This window comes from Fundulus heteroclitus, chromosome 10 (genome assembly GCF_011125445.2).
Source record: "Fundulus heteroclitus isolate FHET01 chromosome 10, MU-UCD_Fhet_4.1, whole genome shotgun sequence".
Classification (NCBI taxonomy): Eukaryota; Metazoa; Chordata; class Actinopteri; order Cyprinodontiformes; family Fundulidae; genus Fundulus; species Fundulus heteroclitus.
In genome coordinates, this window is record NC_046370.1 from 21,341,058 (window position 1) to 21,360,869 (window position 19,812).

At 41.7% G+C, this 19,812-nt stretch overlaps 1 protein-coding gene across 1 annotated transcript in view; it reads left to right on the forward strand.

Moving 5' to 3' along the window:
• Nucleotides 1–19,812, forward strand: part of LOC105920222 (dynein heavy chain 9, axonemal) — a 211,752-nt gene that overhangs the window by 91,192 nt on the left and 100,748 nt on the right. The window contains exons 42-45 of the mRNA XM_036142589.1: nt 5,046–5,285; nt 14,459–14,620; nt 15,942–16,138; nt 18,142–18,304. Coding sequence (XP_035998482.1) covers nt 5,046–5,285; nt 14,459–14,620; nt 15,942–16,138; nt 18,142–18,304 — 762 coding nt within the window. The remainder of the gene's footprint in view (nt 1–5,045; nt 5,286–14,458; nt 14,621–15,941; nt 16,139–18,141; nt 18,305–19,812) is intronic.

Below are 19,812 nucleotides of genomic sequence, written 5' to 3' on the forward strand. Positions count from 1 at the left end.
AAGACATCAAAATCCAATCGATCACATTTGCGATGTTGTGGAATAGGAGATTTTCATCACGGATGTGCATTGAATAAATCTGGAGCCGATGCGTTGGGCTTTCATCTGTTTTTTTTTTTTTTTAGCACCTTGTTCAACCTATGCAATAAAGAATTAAGGCAGTTCTGAAGGCTGAAGAGAATCCAGCCTCATACTAGAGAGGTGTAACTAATCAAGTAGCTGTTGATTGCATATCTAACGGCGTTCAATGGCCCAAAGTGGTATAAACTATATTTCCCACATAGTAATAAATTTTAGCTCTGCTCCAGGATCTGTATCTGATGCCATGTCAACTCATTATTTCAGTGTTGAGTAGCAATGTTCAGATCTGTGCCACAAAGAATAAAGAATAATAAAGCCAGTCCTGAAGACAAAAAGTGGGTCCCACAAGGTGCTAGCTGAGTGTACCTAATAAAGTGACCTGTGAGGGTATGTTTCAGTGTGATGCTTTTAGGCCAAAAACTTAACTGGAATTTAAGCAAGCAATTTTAGATAACCCACAAACATATTCTGCTTTTCAAAAGAACCAATATTTCTTCATTTTTTCACACTTTTTTGTGACAGACACAAACTAATAAATAAGTGTGAAGGGAAAGATAAAGAATACTGTTTTCCATTTTTTTGCAGATGAAAATCTATAAGTGGGACATGCATTCAGCCCCCTTTACATTCACATCCCTTAATAAAAACTACAACAAAAATGTGATTTTAGAATTGATAAAAATTGATAAAAATAGTTAAACTTTGTTAAAATTTGTGTTTTTTAATCCAAATAATCTCAGAACAGAGCAGCTAGGTCAGGATTCTTAGGTTGGAGGTTCACTATCCAGCGAGACAAGAACCCTAAACATCCAACCAGAGCTACAACGGAATGATTTAGCCTAAAGCACAGCCGCGTGTCAGAATGGTCCAGTCAAAGTCTCAGCTCTGAATCTGATTGTCAACGCCTGAAAATTAATGTTTACAGGCAATCTCCAATGAATCTGACTGAGATTGAGATATTTTGCATATAAGAGAGGGCAGGGATTTAGATCTATATGTGCTAAACTGGTAGAAACATACCCTAAAAGGCTCAATAGTTGTGGCTCTGCAAATTATTGAGCTTGGGGGCCAAATACAAAAGCATGCCATACTTTTCAGGTTTTTACTTCTGAAAGATTTAAAAAGATTGTCTGATTTTTCTTCAGTTCCTTAATTAAGGACTAATTTGTGTCAGTCTATCACATATAATCCATATTCAATATTCAATTTAAAATGTGAAACTATTCAGTTACAATGAATACTTTTCTTTCAGATCCATAAAGCATGCCCTCTTTATTTTTTCTATTCATCTGTAAGAGGATACATTTTTAGGTGAATATACCTTTTAAACTTCCAAGCAAGTTTCAAAACACATTTTGACCATATCTTTGTATTACAATCTAGCTTATAAAATACTTATATTCCCCTGCAGTTTTTACACAGAACCTGATTTCCAGACTGTGAAAGTAGATTCCTAGACAGTCATGGCTAAACATTTTGGTAGCAACACAACTATGTTTTGAAAGCTTCGTAGCTTCAACTTTGCTGCCGACAATTCACATTTTTATAATTGTGCAGAGTGATCAGAAATCTATTTATTCACTGCACATCCAAAGATTTACTGTGTAACAAAAGAACATTTTCACTGAAAGCTCTGAACAAGTCCAGCTAAAGGAAATGGAAGAGAGCTCACGCTATCCTTTATCTGTTTTGGCAAGGAAAAGCCACTGGGGTGTGGCTCCAAAGGCTCTTTGTGTCAGACAAAGAGCCTTTTTAAGAATAACTTATTTGCTTTACAAAAATCACAAGTAAACTGTGATTTTTATTTTACGGTTTGTGTTTTCTACATCTTTAAGGTATGGATCTAAAATAATGCTATTTTTACTGTAACCCCACTCCGAATATGTGGTTGGTTTAAAAAACATGCTGGTGGACACACAGATTCAAGACGAACTGTGATTAACCCCAGACACAGCTGAGACATGACTGGGTCACTATCTGTCAGAAATTTTGCCCCGGAGTTAATATCCAGCAAGCCAGGGAGAAGAAAAAGGCAAGGAAAAAGAAAAATCACACCCCACATATCAACTTTTTGTATTATTTGTTTTTAAAATGTATTTTATTTTCAATATGACATAAAAATACGGAATTTCTTTTAATAAATGTAAAAGCCTCAAAACAAAAGATATTATATTAATGCCTGGTACGCTGGTACGCCTTCCCCATATGTGTATGGTAAGGGTATGGCACAGGATATTGTAAAGAGAGGAATGTGTTAGATATGAAGGAATAGTCGGAGATACTCAAAGGGCGACGAAAGACACTGCAAGCATTTCAGCGGGCCCTGCTTCTCACTGACGGCGTCAAACATCAAGGCGACTTTGCCTCACCCAAATGGAAAAAAAGGAAAGTTGGTGTGTAAAGGTGACAAAGCAGCAGGCGGCAGACTGAGAGCTCACATGTACAAAGTTTGACTGCAGAGACCAGAGGCTCTCCACAGACTCGCACTTGTTCTTCTCAGAATATAAAAGGAAAAAAGGATTTTACCCTTTGCAAGAACAAAATAAGATTCTCAGTGGACCCGGGTCCAGAGTGAATTTAATATCTTTGGAGTGACCAGAGAAATGTCTGCACTTCCTGTATTACTGTACATTAAGCTAAAAAAAATGGTTACCTTCCATCCATCCATCCATCCATCCATTATCTAACACGTTTGTGCCTTTTGGGGTCGCGAGGAGTGCTGGTGCCTATCTCCAGCTGTCAATGGGCGAGAGGCAGGGTACACCCTGGACAGGTCCAAACAGTTACCAGTACCTAAATAACATGTGTAAGAAATTTTATGTTCCATTTATTGACAAATGGCATTGGCAGAGACACAGAGGACTGTCTAATATAGATCTGTCTGCAACCTTTGACACATTCGACCACAGCATCCTTATTCAGCGCCTCCACCACACCATGGGCCTCTCTGACTCCACCCTGAGCTGGTTTCAGTCGTACCTGTCTGGGAGAACAGAATATGTCTCCTTGGGAGCGGTGAAGTCAGAGACACAGATGGTCGGCAGTGGTATCCCTCAAGTGTCGGTTCTTGGCCCCAACCTGTTCACCTTCAACACTCTACCCCTCGGCCGCATCTTTAACCAGCATGGAATATCATTCAATTGCTATACTGACGACACACAACTGTATATAAACCTGTCCATCAATGGCATCGTTATCTTCGTCGTCACTGTTGTCGTCATCATTATCAGCATCATCAGAATCATCATCTTCATCAACACTGAGCACCTGCCTTGAGGAGATAAAGACGTGGATGGCGAAAAACTTACTCCAACTTAATAGCTCAAAAAAAGTTGCTAACTTAGTTGGCACACCACACCAGGTCCGGTTAATCTCCCATAACACACGTCACCTTCTCTGGTCAAAACATACTTCTGTCATCTACAGTCAACAACCCACATTAATCATCTCTGCAAGACCTCCTTCTACCACCTCTATAACATTGCCAAAGTCACCCACACTTGGTCTGTCAGATGCAGAACAACTGGTCCACGCCTTTATCTCTTCCAGGCTCGACTTTTGTAACACATTCCTCATTGGGACTCCTAGCAAGAGCCTACAAAAACACAAAAACTGCAAAACATCCAGTACAGCGCCGCTAGGGTCCTGATGAGGGTGCGTAAATATGACCATATCACACCTTGGGATTGCTTTTAACAATGAAAAGCAATCCATATTATTATTATTATTATTATTATTATTATTATTATTATTATTATTATTATTATTATTATTGACATAAAAGAATCTGTATAGGCAAATGTTATGATTTCAAACAGTTCAATGTGCATACTGTTCTTATTTATGACCTTTCCAGCAATAAAAAATGACTAGTTTATCACAAATCTGCACAAAACAACGTCTACATGGAAAGAGATCAGCAATCAGCTGAAAGTGACCATTTTTGATGCCCATCATTCTGGGATGGGCTATAAGGCAATTTCCAAACTATCTTAGCTCCATCATTCTACAATGAGAAAGATTGCTTATATGAGGAAAATATTGTTGTCATTTGCCAGTCCTCACAAAAGCGAACATCCCGGTACATTTACCCAAAGGTTGGATTGGGCATTGCTCTGAGAAACTGCAGAAAAAGGCAAAAAAATAAATTATTTGAACGCAGTGCACTGGAGCAGAGACCCGTCTAAAGCATGCAGGACCGGGGTCTCTCAGCTTCAGGATCGGGAATCACTATTCTAAGCAACGGTGATAAAGACGTGACAGAGTGATGACGTTAGAGCTAAAGGGTCGTAAAGCCATAGTCCTTCCTGTAGTTTGTTTTCCACACAGCTTTTAAATTTTTTAAACCACCAATAATAGCTGACTGATATCTGTGTATTTTTGTAGACTGGTTTGATTCAAGTACTTCTGGAACCTGGTAAAGACGAGATCATTTTTATTCATGTGCTGTTGGTGAAACCTCCGAATTGTAAGAGAGTGCACTTTCCGTTTACCTTGATTTAATATCCATTACGGTAATAACCTATTTATTTAGATACATATCGCTCTCATGTTTTGAAAATCCCTTTTTATAGGCTTATGTAACCGCTGTGCCATACGGCGAAGCTTAAATGTTTACCTGCAGGGTAGCAGAACATGTTTTGGACTTGAAGGGTTCTTTAAAGTCTGTTTTTTTTTTTTTTTTTTTCATCAGCAACACATGTGACGCTGGAGGGGATTTCTAAACTGCAGCTGTAGTCACAAACTCTGCTTTTAGGATTTTTATTAGCATGTAGAAATTCATATGCTGTCTACCACCACACATTTTTAAATTCAAATAAGTAACTTTTTTTTTTTTTCCTGGCCTGAGGTCAATCCTACACAAAGAGCTTTAAAAGACATATTTGACCAACATTGTGGCGTAAGTTTAGCCTTCCCCATGATCAGCAGTTCTCAGATTGTTTATCCTCCTCTCTTCCCCTCAGCGGCACTTCTGCGTCTTCGCCCTGTCCTTTCCCGGAGCGGAGGCCCTGAACACCATCTACAGCTCCATCCTGTCTCAGCACCTGAGAGGGGATGGGTTTGGCGCCGCCCTGCAGAGGAGCAGCTCTGCCTTGGTCCAGCTGGCCCTGGCCCTGCATCAGCGCGTCTCCTCCACCTTCCTCCCCACAGCGGTCAAGTTCCACTACATCTTTAACCTGCGGGACCTCTCCAACATATTTCAGGTGACACGTCCACGGACCACGTACGTCCGGGAGGCGCGACCTCGGGTTAATCCTCTCTTGAGGAGAAGTCAAAAGTTGCCTCCTGAAAGTTTGGTGCTTTTCCCCGACATCCACCCACCCACCCGCGTGTCTGTTTCAGAGAAGGCCATACATATTTTACCTCGGTTCTTTCTTCTTCTGCGCCCCTCGCTTCCCTGGGCTTCTGTCACTAATTTCTCCCTAAATGATTATTGATTTAAGAGGCAGCACTGAAAGCTGGAAATAAGTCTGGAATAAGTGGAACGGAGAATACAATGGATTTGCTTTTCCACGGGTGCATAAATGTATTTAAATGAATATAATATCAGAGTGTTAACACTATCAGGGGAGAAGCTTTCGGGGCAATATTTCTGTCAAAATCCTCCACGGTTTTAATGGAGGGCAGGCTCTTTCATTTAACACACTTCGTTGTATAATTAATGCTTTGAGCCACTCAGCTATAGGAACTTAATTTTTCATTATTCTTTCCAGGAGTTTACAGATGGAGTCCACAGTTCTCACTATTTTCATTATACAGCGCCTTCCATAGGTGTACTGTAATTATAGTAAAATTGTGTACACTGTTTCATTTTATTCCTAAAGGTATGGCTTCTGTGTATTTGTGGCTGACAATGTCCAGCTTCCGCCGTAATATATTTACACAGAGAGCAGTGGAGTTAGAGCTCATACTGGTGTTATCGTAATTAGCCAATGCAGGACACGGTTAATGAAACCTCTCCTACTCACATCTGAACACAGATTTTCAGTAAAATTAGCTGGCAAGAAAAAATAAATAAAATCACAGAACAATTAAGCATCTACTTAACACCTTGTAATGGTGTTGAGCAGCCTTGGGTCAGTGTCACTACAGTTTTGAGGGGAAAAAAAAAACTATTACATCTCCACGGCTAATTACACAGTAATGTAAAAACAAAAGCACTGTGCCAGTGGTAAAAGGTACAGGTAAAGGAGGGAACCATGAACGTTCCTCAGCCCAGCAACACTCTCCGGCTTCAATGTATCCAAAAGCTAGAGGAGATTTTCAGGGTCATGAGAAAGTATTATTCACCTATTAGGGCTGGACAATATAGAAAAAAAGCATATCGCTAAAATAGAAATCAGATTAATTGATATTGATAATCATCAAAAAATATATTTTAAGTGTAGCCCTGGCCATTTTATGCTGTCGCTTAGTGACCGATTTTTAAATAAAGAACACTGAATTCAAACACAACCTTTTATTAAACCAACATTTTTAGGAGCTCATGTGGGTCTGTTTGTGATTCACCATGTAACGACTGTAGTATTAACCTACATGATAGTCTAGCATGCAAAAGGAGAACTGATCGTCCAGCCCTGCCACCTACACATTTATTATGTTTTTGCTTTAGGCCCTGTTTACACAGCTTCCTTTTTCTTTCAGGAATCCCTGGCTCATGCGCGGTGTGACAGAAATCAGTAAAGCCTTAATGCGCGCACACACAGCATAAAGGCTGCCTACAACTTTAAAAACCACAGAAGAAGAAAATATCAAGAATGACGGATATTTGTGCTGCTGACTCCTCTCAATAAAACCACGACTTTCCTACATAGTTCTTATTTTCTACCACAACAGCTAAATCTCGGCATCTGTCCACAGGAAAACTGTATTCTCTGCCATGTTGAACGTTTATTAGTTGTGGCGGCTTTTTGCGTGGATGTGTTTTTTTTTTAAAGGAACATAGCACCAACTAGTGGCGTGGTGGGGGAATTACGCTATTTCCATGCCTCTTCTGTTGCTGTGTGAACAGAGATAGTAATTAGAACATTGTTGTGTAAACGTCTTAACAGAAACGGGTGAATGAAAATCTCCTTTCTAATGAATCGTTGATGTGTAAAGAGGGCCCTATTGTAACAGTTTGATGCCCAAACCAGACCACTCCTACATAACAATGTCCTCTCCACTTTTAATACATTTCAATTGCCACATCCATGGCTCGGCTACTGGTACTGTGATGGTACAGTGGTACAGAAACTGACGGAACCATAAATTCTGTTCAGGAGGAAGAAAAGATGAGGTCATTTTGTGAGCTTGACCACCAGGGCTATTCACAGGACAATGACCAGAAACGCATCAGTAGCTCCATCTCTGAACTATTAAATAATAACAATAATAATAATAGAACATCATTGATCTCACAATGGAGAAATTCACTTCTGCATTTTAACCCATCCCCTCGAAGAGCAGTGGGCTGCCACTGTGCGGCACCCGGGGAGCCATCGGGGGTTTAGGGGTCTTGCTCAGGGACCCAGAGTGCAGGCTGTGGGGTACTTACAACCTTCTCAGAGCGCCAGTGCGCTGCTCTAACCACTAGGCCACCACTCCCCAATTCAAGCCTTTGGTGCAAACTAGTCAATGCAGATCTTTTTGATGAGGATACTGGTACATAAACTTAGAGGCTGATGAGGTTTGAAAACCCTTCATGGTGCCATAAAAGACACATTGCCGGTTGCAACAAACACGTAAGTTATGGGCTTTAGGAAAAAAATTACCTTTTCTCACAGGAACAGGTTAATTTGGACGTAAATTCATTTATCAGCTAAAATCTGCATTTGTATTTACTAGGGTGATCTTTGCTTTATATTAATATTTGATCTGGATCTGCAGCATTTAAGTGTGACAAAAAAAAAATCAAAAGCAGAGGAAATCTGTAAGGCAGCAAATACTGTTTCGTCAGGGCACCACACAGTTCTACCTAAAGTGGCTGTTATTGTCAGTTATCAATCTCTGAAAAGTTGTTAGACATTTTCGGGAACATGCCCTTCGTATTAACCAATCGGAGGCATTTGTTGCAGGTTTGAAGCTTCTGGACTTAAAGATAAAAAGCCTGCTTACCATTCGACAGCTCACGCCCTGAAGACCTCAGGGCTTAGCTTCCAGGGCCTTGATCACACACATCACTGGCTTCAAACAGCTGTGAATTTACGTGAAGACTTTGAAGCCGGCATTTGAAGACACCATTCAGACCACTTGGACAAAGTCTTTGTGTTTTCTTTAATTGGCCCTAGCAGATATTCGGCAACCACGCAGAAGAAACAGTGTCAGAACTGTCTGGCTGCTCCCTTCCACCTATAGAAATGGGTAAAGAGCGTTGGAAAAAGAGTCAAAGTATTTTTCTTCCTTACTTACTCACGTCCTGGCACTAACACCTCAGGACAGGTGGGAAGAAGAGGGGAGCAGCGTTCGCGACACACACCTGCGCCTGGGTTGAAATTCCCAGATCGAATCTCCGGTCTTTTGCTCCCTCAGATGTGGGGAAGGGTTTGTTGTGACAGCACAAACACTTGCTCTAATTTTGAGCGGGAGGCCTAAACGGTTGTCAGTCTGTGTTTTCTCGCTGGACATTTGAGAAGTTGGCCTCAGCTGAAATAATTGGGGGACTCCATGTGATTCCCGTGTGTGTGTGTGTGTGTGTGTGTGTGTGTGTGTGAATAACTTTTGGAACTTGGGGATGTAGCCAACAGAATGTGTCTCATTATGATGAACTCTAATGAGCCAGAAAGCTGAGCTCAAAGCCTCTGCCGGAGCTTGCAGAGGTCTCTGTAAAGGTGTTTGCAAATCTGACTAAAAGATCCAGTTGAGAATCAAGAAAGCATCTTTGGAGAATTGTTTTTCCAATTTACTTAAATCTTTTTTTTTTTTTAGTTTTGTGAAGAAATAAGCATGAGCTTTTCCCAGCCATTTCCCTTTAAACTTTTCTCCTCGGCATATCATCTTTTTTGCTGTCATAATCGCTCTCCTTGAATCCCAGCTCGCTTTGAGCTTTCAAGTTGATCAATAAGGCCGGTTTATAAGCGGGCATGCTGTGAGTGAAGAACAGTAGCTAAATTCCTCTAACAGGCCAAGACAAACTGTTTGGCGTCCAACAGGGAATGTTGTCAAAGAGCTCTGTTTGCCAGTGTTCGTTAACTGTAATGACCGGCAGGCATCTCCACTGGCTTGTCTCCTCCGCGTCAACCTAAACGAGCTCCTTGACGTTTGAGAGCTGCAGGAGGAGGAGGGGGTGTGTGGATTAGGCGGATGGGGGAAGACAGAATCAGAAGAGAGTGCATGAGGCTCGTGGTGCAGTGAGACCGGAGCCAAACTGTACTGACTGCTCTATATGTCTGTATGATGTTGGGTGGATAGTCAGCTTGGGTGCATTTGTCAGTTGTTTGGGGCTCAGAGCAGCTGTCAGGAAAAGGGAGGAAAGTGAGCCCATGGAAACAGACAGCCCGGCACAGAAGTTACACGTCGACACCCGGAGCTCTAATCCCTCTCCTCCGAGTCGAGCGAAGCTAGGAGATATCAGGGGAAGATTCTGTGAGGTGGTCGGCCAAAGTCAGCTGCGTGGAGGGGAAAAATAGGAGTTATTTCTCTTCTCGGTATGTGAGCCACTTTGATATGCCTCTGACTGGCACATAGCTAAGGTTAAACGCGTACTTCATCTAGACAGTTCCAGTGTCTTGGAAAAAGAACAATCACACTCCTTAAACTTCAAACAAACTTCATTTGGTTCTATAGGGATTTAATGTGATATGCCAACACTGCAGTATTGTAAAGTGGAAGGAAAACGTAAACAGACACAAATCTGACAAGTGTGGCATGCACTTGCATTTAGCCCCCTTTACTCTGATCAGCCTAAATAAAACATCCAACTGCCTTGAGAAGACCACCTGTGCATTGTTACCCATGGCATAAAACCAGCTGTTGTGCAAAGGCCTCAGAGAGGCAATCGGCATCGTTGAGACCAAGAAGACAGCAGAGATATCAGGGATGTAATTATGGGGAGGTTCAAAGCAGATTTGGATCATAAAACTATGTTGCAAGCTTTGAACGTCTCATGGAACACTATTCGACTCATTGTTTCATTATCAAAGGGCTGCAAACCTACCAAACCATGGTTGGCTAGGAGACCATCAGTGAGGAGTCCAAGAGCTCCGTGGTTTCTCTGAAGGAGTGACAAGACAGCCTATAGAGATAATATGATGTCATCATAAATATGAGCGGGTAGAGTAGGAGTGTACAAAACAATCGGCTAAAACTGAATAAATCGATTGTATTTATTTTTCAAACTCTGTTCCGGTGCGACAATTGTTGGGACCGCTAAATTCACTTTGGCAAGACTTTCGCAACTGATTTCTGTCCTCTTTGGACAGAAGTAAGGGGTTGAGTTGCGAAGACGCTGTGTTTGCGGCTTTAAATGTACTCTGGTCGGCGGAGTCAATCCTTCTGGCCATGGATCTGGAATCCTTGTACTTCCTCAAGGTTTTTGTCAGGATCTGTCAGTAGGACCTGTCAGTAGGACAACTATTAGCTGTGCTCTCCACAAATCTGGCAATATTAAAATCACTGGCAAAAGAAAGCAATATGGCAGCCTTTTAGCAGTTTGTTTCAAGCCGTGAAGGGGACGCAGCAAAGATGGAGATAAATGCAATGCGGTATTAGAAGAAAAATTCTGCAGGACTTCAGACTGGGGCAGTCTGAATGCTTCAGGTAGTCACCGTAGAGACCCGTGTGTTTTGTTTTGCCCAGCTGCACTCGTGCAGGGGGTCAAGACACCCATGAGCACTGAAATGAGGAAGAAAGGAGCAGATCTATGAAAAGTTCAAAGATTCTTGACTTTCTGAAATCTTCAAGAGTTTGGATTCAGATTGTCGGCACACACGTCCATATCCCCGCATCCAGAGCACATCTCCCATCTGCACAATTACACAGTGGATTTAGCAGCCAATTGTCACGTTCAGATGTATATAAATGCGGATCAGGTTCAGCTGTCTTCACCCCCAGAGATGATTCTGTTGATGAGAATAGGTTCTGGGGGCGGGAGCCGCAGCGCATCTGCTTGGCTCTGTCTCCTGGGTGAGCGTGCACAGAGGGTGAAAGCTGTGTCTGGGTGTTTAACTGTCCCCTCCCTCATCCTATGCGGCGCCTATTATGGGATGCAGCGAGACTGTGCCGGGTTCTGGCTGAATGCATCATCCATGCCACTGTGGGAAATCGGCCACGTCACACTAGTCCCCCACTAGAGACACATTTATCATCAATCGCTCGTCTGTTTATCAACGTGACTTGTTTTAAGTAAGGAAAAGATGGAAAGCAGGGTGAGATCGAGGCTCAGAAAGCAATCTGTTCTCATCTACAGTGCTTTTGTTCATACATCAGCCAGTTGGAGCAAGAATTCAGTCCAAACTAAAAGAAGACTGGATGGATTGTGCTCAAGTAGATTTATATTCCACTGAAGAACACCATTAATTCCTGTGAGATTTATGCGACATTGCCTTATTGTTAACATTTTTCTTAAGAGTCTGTATTTAAACCACTAGGAAAGAAATGTGGATTCTTTCTATTCACATCAGGACAACTGAGTCGCCAGCAACAACTGCTGATGATAAATGAAGGCAACCTGGCTTCAGCGTTTCATGGCGCCTAGCAGGGGGCGGGGCATTCAACCGACTGACCTTTAAAGGAGCAATCAACAAATTGATCTGGATAATGGAGGGAAAACCAACACAGAACAGCCGCCATCATGGATATAGTGCAATGTCACATATCGATTCACCCCTCAGCGGACACACATACTACCTGAGCGGGAGAGCTGTCCGTCTCTGTCAGGAGAATGATTTCTAAGTAAAGTATCGCAGACATTTTGATCACAGCAAACTTATTTTTATGTAGGGTAAAGCCAGGATATAAGTGCTGAGCAGATATTAAATATCCCCCACTAACTCAGTAAACCCTTTAGGGTCTTTCCGGCCAGGCTCACCTTTCAGCGGGTCTCTGCCGTCCGAGCAGAATTAACATTGGCTCATCATCCTGATGAACTGACTGCACAGATGAAGTTTGGAGGTGTACGTTCTCACCTAAAATCATCTTAAAACAACTTTTTGTGATAAATTAAGGTTATAAAATTGATAGATTTGTAAACTTCTCATCTCCTTACAGACAACTCCGCCCCCTGGGTCAGTTGGGGGACCAAAGCCCTCAGGAAAGTAAATAAAATGAGTTGAGTAAATGTGTATGGAAACGCTACCTGTGATTTGCAAAGCCCCAGGCAATGATAAAGGAGTTAGTGTGGCCGTTTGCTTCCTTGCCGCGAGCTGCCATTGTTGTCTGAATCCAAACAGTTGCTTCTCTGATACGTCACATCTACGAAAATCCCACCCGGCGACCCTGATTGGCCCATCCATTTTATGGGGTATTGAAATCCCTCCTAATGGCAGCGAGTCCAAATGGATGTGTGGAGCTGTGTTGAGCTCGGCGGAACTACATCCATCTGGCGAGAGTCAGATTAGCACATTGCAGCCTTGAACTTTTTCAGACCCATTTAATTCACAAGTTAGGTACTGTATAAAGATCCTTTCACCGTGCACCATATGGCTCAGGCCCTTTTTTTTTATAACTCATCAGGGTTCACAGATTTATTGACAAGACAGTAGGTATAAATTGACATTCCATAGAAGATCAGTTTTACTTGCTCGCCTCCAAACCTACATGTACATCACTTGCCGTAAAATTTCATGAAATCGCTGAACCCCACTATATTTTAATCTCTTCCTCGTTTATGTCAAAGGAAGAAAAAGTGCACAAAAAGTGCTTCTAAGCTTTCCATCTTTTTGTACATATTTAGGTTAAAATCCTATTGTCTGTCATGATATTCAAGCAATATCACAACAAAAGTGTAAAATGTTTGAAACCATAACTTCTACCATGTTTAAACAATTATTCCTGTTGTCAAAACCATAAAGCAAACAGCTCAGGCAGACAACTTTTTGGTCTGGTTTGGCATTCCGGCTACAACCTCATCTCTCCATGTCCGTGTTGCTCAACATGTCATGGAGAAATAAGTATCTCCACCCCTCTGAACATGTTTCCCACACTGCCAGGGAATGAGGAGAATATCAAACCTTAGAGCCCAGGGGTGGAAACTAGGCTGATTTGGAGGCTGAAAAGCCACAGAGCAGAAGGCAATGGTTACTTTCAGAATAAAAGCTGGAAGCTTGCAGCTTAAATAAACCGTCCATATTGGTGAGGTATAGATATGTTCAGTAAAACATGTAGATCGCAGGCTAAGCTGCAGCCTGAAATAGCTTTTATGGTATAATAATGTGTGATTAATATTTCCGTAGCGAATCAGCAAACCTAAGCAAAAGTATAGAATAAACAACATAATTTCCTTTTTGTAGTGCTTAGTGCACAGAATATTTTCCCTTTTCATTGCTTATTCACTCAGTCTATCTGAAGTATCTAGTATCTATGTCATACGTAGCGTGCCAATCGTAATAACAAATTAACATTACTCTCATAAGAACGATGGGTGGCACGTCTTTATTTCACACATCATGATTGTCCACAATTTCTGTGACTGGACTTCTTTCTGAAGAGCCACATTTATGTTTGCGTTAAGCAAGGGAAAAGTGTATCAGCCACCTGATTGCAAGTGTGCAGGAACGGTTCAGGGGGAGAGGCAGCCCTCCTTTATGTTTCACACAGCTGAGGAAAACTCTGGTCACTCTGGCTAATTCCTTTTGCATCTTATCTAACCAAAGGAATTGCACAACGGGGCATTTTGAGCAGTTACGTTCAGCCAGCCACGGCCAGACCACGTTTATCCAGAGAATTGCGCAGCAAAATACATCAAACTGCAAGTTGTTAACATACTTTTGTAAATTACAGTATTTATACTGTCAGTTCCAGGCTTCTTTTAAAAATGAGAACAACAGCTAAAGAGTCCGACATTTGATGTGGAGTTTAGTTTTTTTTTTCTCAGAGAGCTCTCAGACAGAGCTCTGCTTTGTCGGGAAACATGCCTGCTTAAGAAAGTACCACTGTCTGATGCAGATTGTCTCCATTTACTAGAGCTTTTCTTCCTATTCAACACCTGCCCACTGAACCTGGCCCACTTCACATGAAACAATACTTCTCCAACAATTGGATGGAAGAAAAGTGCTGCTATTATTTCTCCTAGTTTCTCTGTCGCACCTACTAACAACCTGCCCCCTCAGAGTATCTAGTGATTTACACACAGTTGCTGTGCTCCTTCTCCCCCCTTCCTTGCTCTGCTGTAAATGGGCCAAATCAGCTTCTGAAATAAAACCCAAAAAAAATCACATTTATTTCCTCCTTTTCTGCTCAGGGCATTCTTTTCTGCACCAACAAGTGCATGAAAACCTCTGCGGACCTGCTGAAAATCTACTTGCATGAGTCCAACCGGGTCTACAGGGACAAGCTGGTGGAGGAGCAGGACATCCAGGCCTTTGATAAGCTGCAGACGGACACTGTGAAAAAGTTCTATGAGGTTAGAGTTTTTTCTAAAGTTCAGCGGGGGTTAGACGAGAGCAAGGAGTGAATCATTAGGCTCCTGGTTCTGTATCTGGACTTAGACATCAGTGGCCGACACAGCGAGGAGAAGGAGGAGAGTGCGGGGGAAAAAAAGAAGGAATTTTTAGGGTAAGAGAGGGTAGAAGGCCATGAAGAGACTTAGGGGAGAATATTAATCAGTGTGGTATGGGGTCCGGCTGTCAGGGTCTGCACTGCCAGGCCGGCAAATTGGAAAACATTTTAATGGTTTCCTGTCCACTACTTCCTCCTTACCCTTTCCTGCCCCGTGTCATGCACACAAGTCATGCCACAGTGAAAAACCTGACAAGCATGTGCAACAATACACAGATGTAAAAGAAAAAGAAAGGTCATGCAACAATATATTGTTAACTCCTTGCATGTAGCATCGTCCTCTACACCCACCAAAATCAGAGATGCATCAATCTAGTATGTGCTGCCCGATGCCAGCTTGTGGTTTCCTTTGAGGTCTGTCCGAAAGGATTTTAATGCCTAAAAACGAAAATTGCACTACATGTTCTTTGTGCTTTGAAAAGTCCTTTTAAATTCAACAAAAATGATTAATTTAGAAAGATCCAACACCATACTAAAAGTGTTGAGGTTTAAATGAACTGGATTATCTAAAAACGTAGACATGATAGAGATAGAAATCTGGGCATAAAGGAAATAGTCTGTGTAGAGATGCCTTGGTCAAAGTTTAGTGTCCTATTTCCAAACTCTGGTTTAAACTATTGTTGCACCGTTGCACAGTTTGATCCTGGAAAAATAGTCGTTAGGAAAAACCTCCTTTTATCAGTTTCTGACAATTTCTTTTGGTCAACCGAAAGAAGATTCTAGAACAACTTTCTGAATACTCTTTTGAGCCTTCCAGCCAGCAGCTTTTACAATTGCAAAATAAATATACCAAAATGATTTTCACAATTTTTTTTTTATTTCTGCAGCGTCATATCTTAGCTATTAGCATTTGTAGCATTATTGAAACATCAATATCTGTGTGTATTCATGAGATATTTTGTATCCATATTTAAAGATCTAGTCCATATTTCACAAATTACTTTTTTTTTATTCACACAAACATCTTGCCTTTTTCGACTAAATCTGCAGTGAAAGGTTTTGGAGCCGGGGTGGAGGGAAATGAACTGGGTCAGCCTCTGCGGAGCAAAGACATTTAGCCGTGTCCCTGTCCACACCGCTTAGACCTAACAGCAATGTCCTGCTGGCAGAAATACCGTGTTGCTCTCACTGTTTACCGCTGATGTGTGTTTATGGATCTCCCTGAGGACATGGAGGAGGAGCTGCGGCAGACCATGGAGGTGAACCTGTACTGCCATTTTGCCCGGGGGCTGGGGGAGCCCAGGTACATGGCAGTGGAGTCCTGGAGCAGCCTGAGTAAGATCCTGCTAGAAGCTCTGGACGGCTACAATGAGGTCAACGCCACCCTCAACCTTGTGCTGTTCGAAGATGCCATGGCTCACATGTGAGTTGAGGTTTCACAAATGTTTATGTTCTTCGAAGCAGTGTAGGATTCAAATCTCTACATTGGGACAGTTTCAAAGCCAGATAGCTATAAAATAAAATAAAATGCACCTAGTAAAAAAAAAAAGAAAAGTCTAAACCTAATTCTTATTTTAGTAAGGCTTGAAGGTGGGGATATCGTGCTTTTAAGTTCTTCCTTTTCACATCTAAATCATTCAGTTGTGGTCTATATAAAGTGAAACTGCGAAGCTTTAGTCAGAATTCCTTGTTAGTTTTGCTCCACAGGGCCAAACAAACAGGCCCTGCCTACCCAAAGACAGTTTTGGCAATATCAGACGAAGGAGTTTGTCAGACTGTTAGTGGGTCCGGTCCAGACAGAGCAGCTACGAGACCCACAACATTCGAAACCGGCTCCCACAGTGGGAAAGCTTGAAGCCACCTCCATCTGGACACCCTTATCCGCACTACCAGCCACAACTTGATGTGTTTAGACCTTGCTTCTCCTTTAACACGACAAAAACAACGACGTACGTTGGACTTGCGGTTGTGTTTCAGATACTATTCAGTTTATTGTGGATTTTACTCTTTCGCAATTTGTTCTTCTACTGTGCTTGCATGGACCAACCAGTTACCGATCCACAAAGGTGAAGGGCTAAACAACACGATTGGCTGGAACCAAAAATGGTTCCGGCCAATCAAGTTGCAGCGTTTTTGACGATGTCAAATGAATATGTGTCACTTCACCCAATCAGCTGGGAAAGTTCTACTAAATGTCCCTCCTTTTCCCAAGCAGGTTCCATGGGATCAGGGCCAGATATATAATGTGAAGAACGTAGAGTGCTACACATTATCACTCTGGCTTGCCTGGTTAGACGTGTTAGACTTGGGACAAAAGACTCAAGACTTGACTTGGAGTGGCACTAAAAGACTTTAGACATATCTAGATTGGGAACAAAAGAGTCAATACTTAAAAAAAAGACTCACAACTTGACTTGTACTAGTTGTTATAATTTAGCAGACCCATTCTATCATGGTACAGATATAGAGGATACTGTGTCCTAAGGACTCAAATGATCTCGGATGCTTAAGTTTTACATATTTTAAATCATTTTATTAATTAAAAGGCAGAAGCATTTTGAAATGAATAAAAAAGATAAAAGAAATTAAAGACATTCTATCTGGGATTGAAATTATGCTTTTTTTAAAAAAAAAAAAAAAAGAGATATCCAGGTTAGACAAAAATAATGTTAAAACATTGTAAAAACATTTTTAAAAACGTTTTGATTTACGTTTTGACAAGCTAAAATGATTGCATTTGTGTTTGGAAAGTAACAGCAGTTCGAGTAAATGAAGCCCTGAATAATAAAAGCACTTGAGAGGCAGATAAGAGGGAAGACGTCGATGAATTCCAAGAGGCACAGGTAGTCAAAGTTTGCTTCCAGTTATTTAGCTTTAGTGCCAGTTGGTGTCTAAGAAGTTTAAATGCCATCTAAGGTATAATCACTGTAAGTAGTTGAAGCATTGTAGGAATTGCAAAAACATGCAAAGCAGCTGAACTATCATCAGGAAGAGATGAAATTTTAAATGTCAGCGCAACTGGAAGCGTGGAAACAACAGAGATTTGCCGCTGTGCGTGTAGAACACGGCAGCGGTTGAAATGAAAGTTGTGTTTGTAACTGTTCCTCTCAGCGACACAAACTGGAGTCATAATGAAATCAGGTCATCTGTTGAAAACGAGGAGACACAAGAACATTTTTATTGTCTAGTTAAGACATTAAAATGTTCTGGAGTCGAGATCAGTCCGGAGAAAAATACCGTACTCTGATCATATGATTGTTCTGCATTAGAACAGACACATGAAAAGACAAAGCAAGCCTTTCCGGTATTTGTTTTGTTGCATGACTCAGGTGCTGGGTTCAGCCAGCTCTCCCTCCCCTACCTTTTCTCTCTCTCACCCTTTTCCTTTCCGCTGATTCCTCCCTCCCACTGCTCTCTTACACGCAGCTGCCGAATAAACCGAATCCTGGAGTCTCCACGGGGCAACGCGCTGCTGGTCGGAGTGGGCGGCAGCGGCAAGCAGAGTCTGACCCGACTGGCTGCCTTCATCTCCAATCTGGAGGTTTTTCAGATCACCTTGAGAAAAAGCTACAGTCTCACAGACCTGAAGGTTAGGAAGAGATGCCAGGCAGAGCTGAAACATCCAGTGCTTTAGTCTTTGACAGAGTTTTCTTTTCTTTTCTTGCAAAAGTGTTCATACCCTTTTAAACCTTTTACCATTGTATCACTTTAATGTCTGGACAATAACTATGCTATTCTGATGCAGGACTATACTTTGATTAATAATATTGCCTTGGCTCTCTGGTTTAGGAGCACTGGCTGTTTGGAAAGTGACTCTCTATCCCAGTCTCGAGTCCTTTGCACCCTCTCACATGTTTTCAGAGCCCTGTATTTCTGTCTGTCCATCATCTGATCAACTGAACAGCCTCCCTCACCGGGGGGAGCCGCATCGTGTCACGTCTCTGGACAGGAAAATGATACCTTTCACGCACATTTGACGCATCGCACTGAAGTGCGCCGAATCGGAACAGACTGCCGTTTCTGTGGATTTTACCTGTATGCTGTCATCTGTTTATGCCAGCAGGGGGGGCTTTGCCTACCATAAGAAACACAAGTGCATTACTTACAACAGTACAATTCATTTATCTTACCGTAAAATATTCACGATGTAAGTCTATTAAACAACTATTTTTTTGTTAGCTTTAAATATTTGTTTTAATGTACGATCATTCTTTCTATAATATTCACTTAAACTAGAGTTCTCACCAAAACAATCTGATCGGCAGTTTTTTTTGTGCCAGTGTTCCTATGATGACAAAGTTGTGGGTCATGTTTTTGGGAATACTTTTCCAACGTCAACCATTAATCTTTTTGCGTATGTAAAGGCCTTTTTTTTCCAGGATAAAACTGCGCAACAATGCAACCATAGAAGAAATGGAGGCGTATTATTTCTTCCTTTTCTTTGCACACTTGACGCTGCTGGTTCCTTACCCTTAATTAGCTTCCCTATTTTTGCAGAAGGAAAGCATCCCCGCAGCATATTACTGCCACCACCATGTTTCATGTGTGTTTGGTTCACACGTTGAGTTGTGCCATCGTCCAGAGACTTCAAGTTCGGTTATAGCGAAGCACCCTCTTGTCCTCTTGTACCACACTCTTTGTATTTTTAGCTGTTGGAGTGCTATATAAGACGTCCAGAGCTGAAGACATTGTTTTCTATTCCAATCCTTCAAGCTTTATAGCCGACCCATCACACCAAGCAGCTGCATTAATACTGAGATTAAGTTACTCAAATGTGGACTCTAGGCATTCATTCGATTGCACCAGATTTTATTTAGGTGTCTAGAGTAAAAGGGGTAGAAAACATATGCACACAGCATTTTTAAGATTATTATTAGGTAAACTAATTTTTTTTACACCATATATCCTTTTGCTTTAACATCACAATTAGGCTCTGCTTTGTATTGCTCTAACTCCAGTGAAATACGTTGAAGGCTGTGGGTGTAATATGACAAAACATGGAAAGGTTCAAAGGGTATGCCTACCATTGCGAGGTTCTGTACATTTATAGAGTTCAAACAGCATAAGTGTGTTTGAATGTCAGATGTTTTTGAGTGG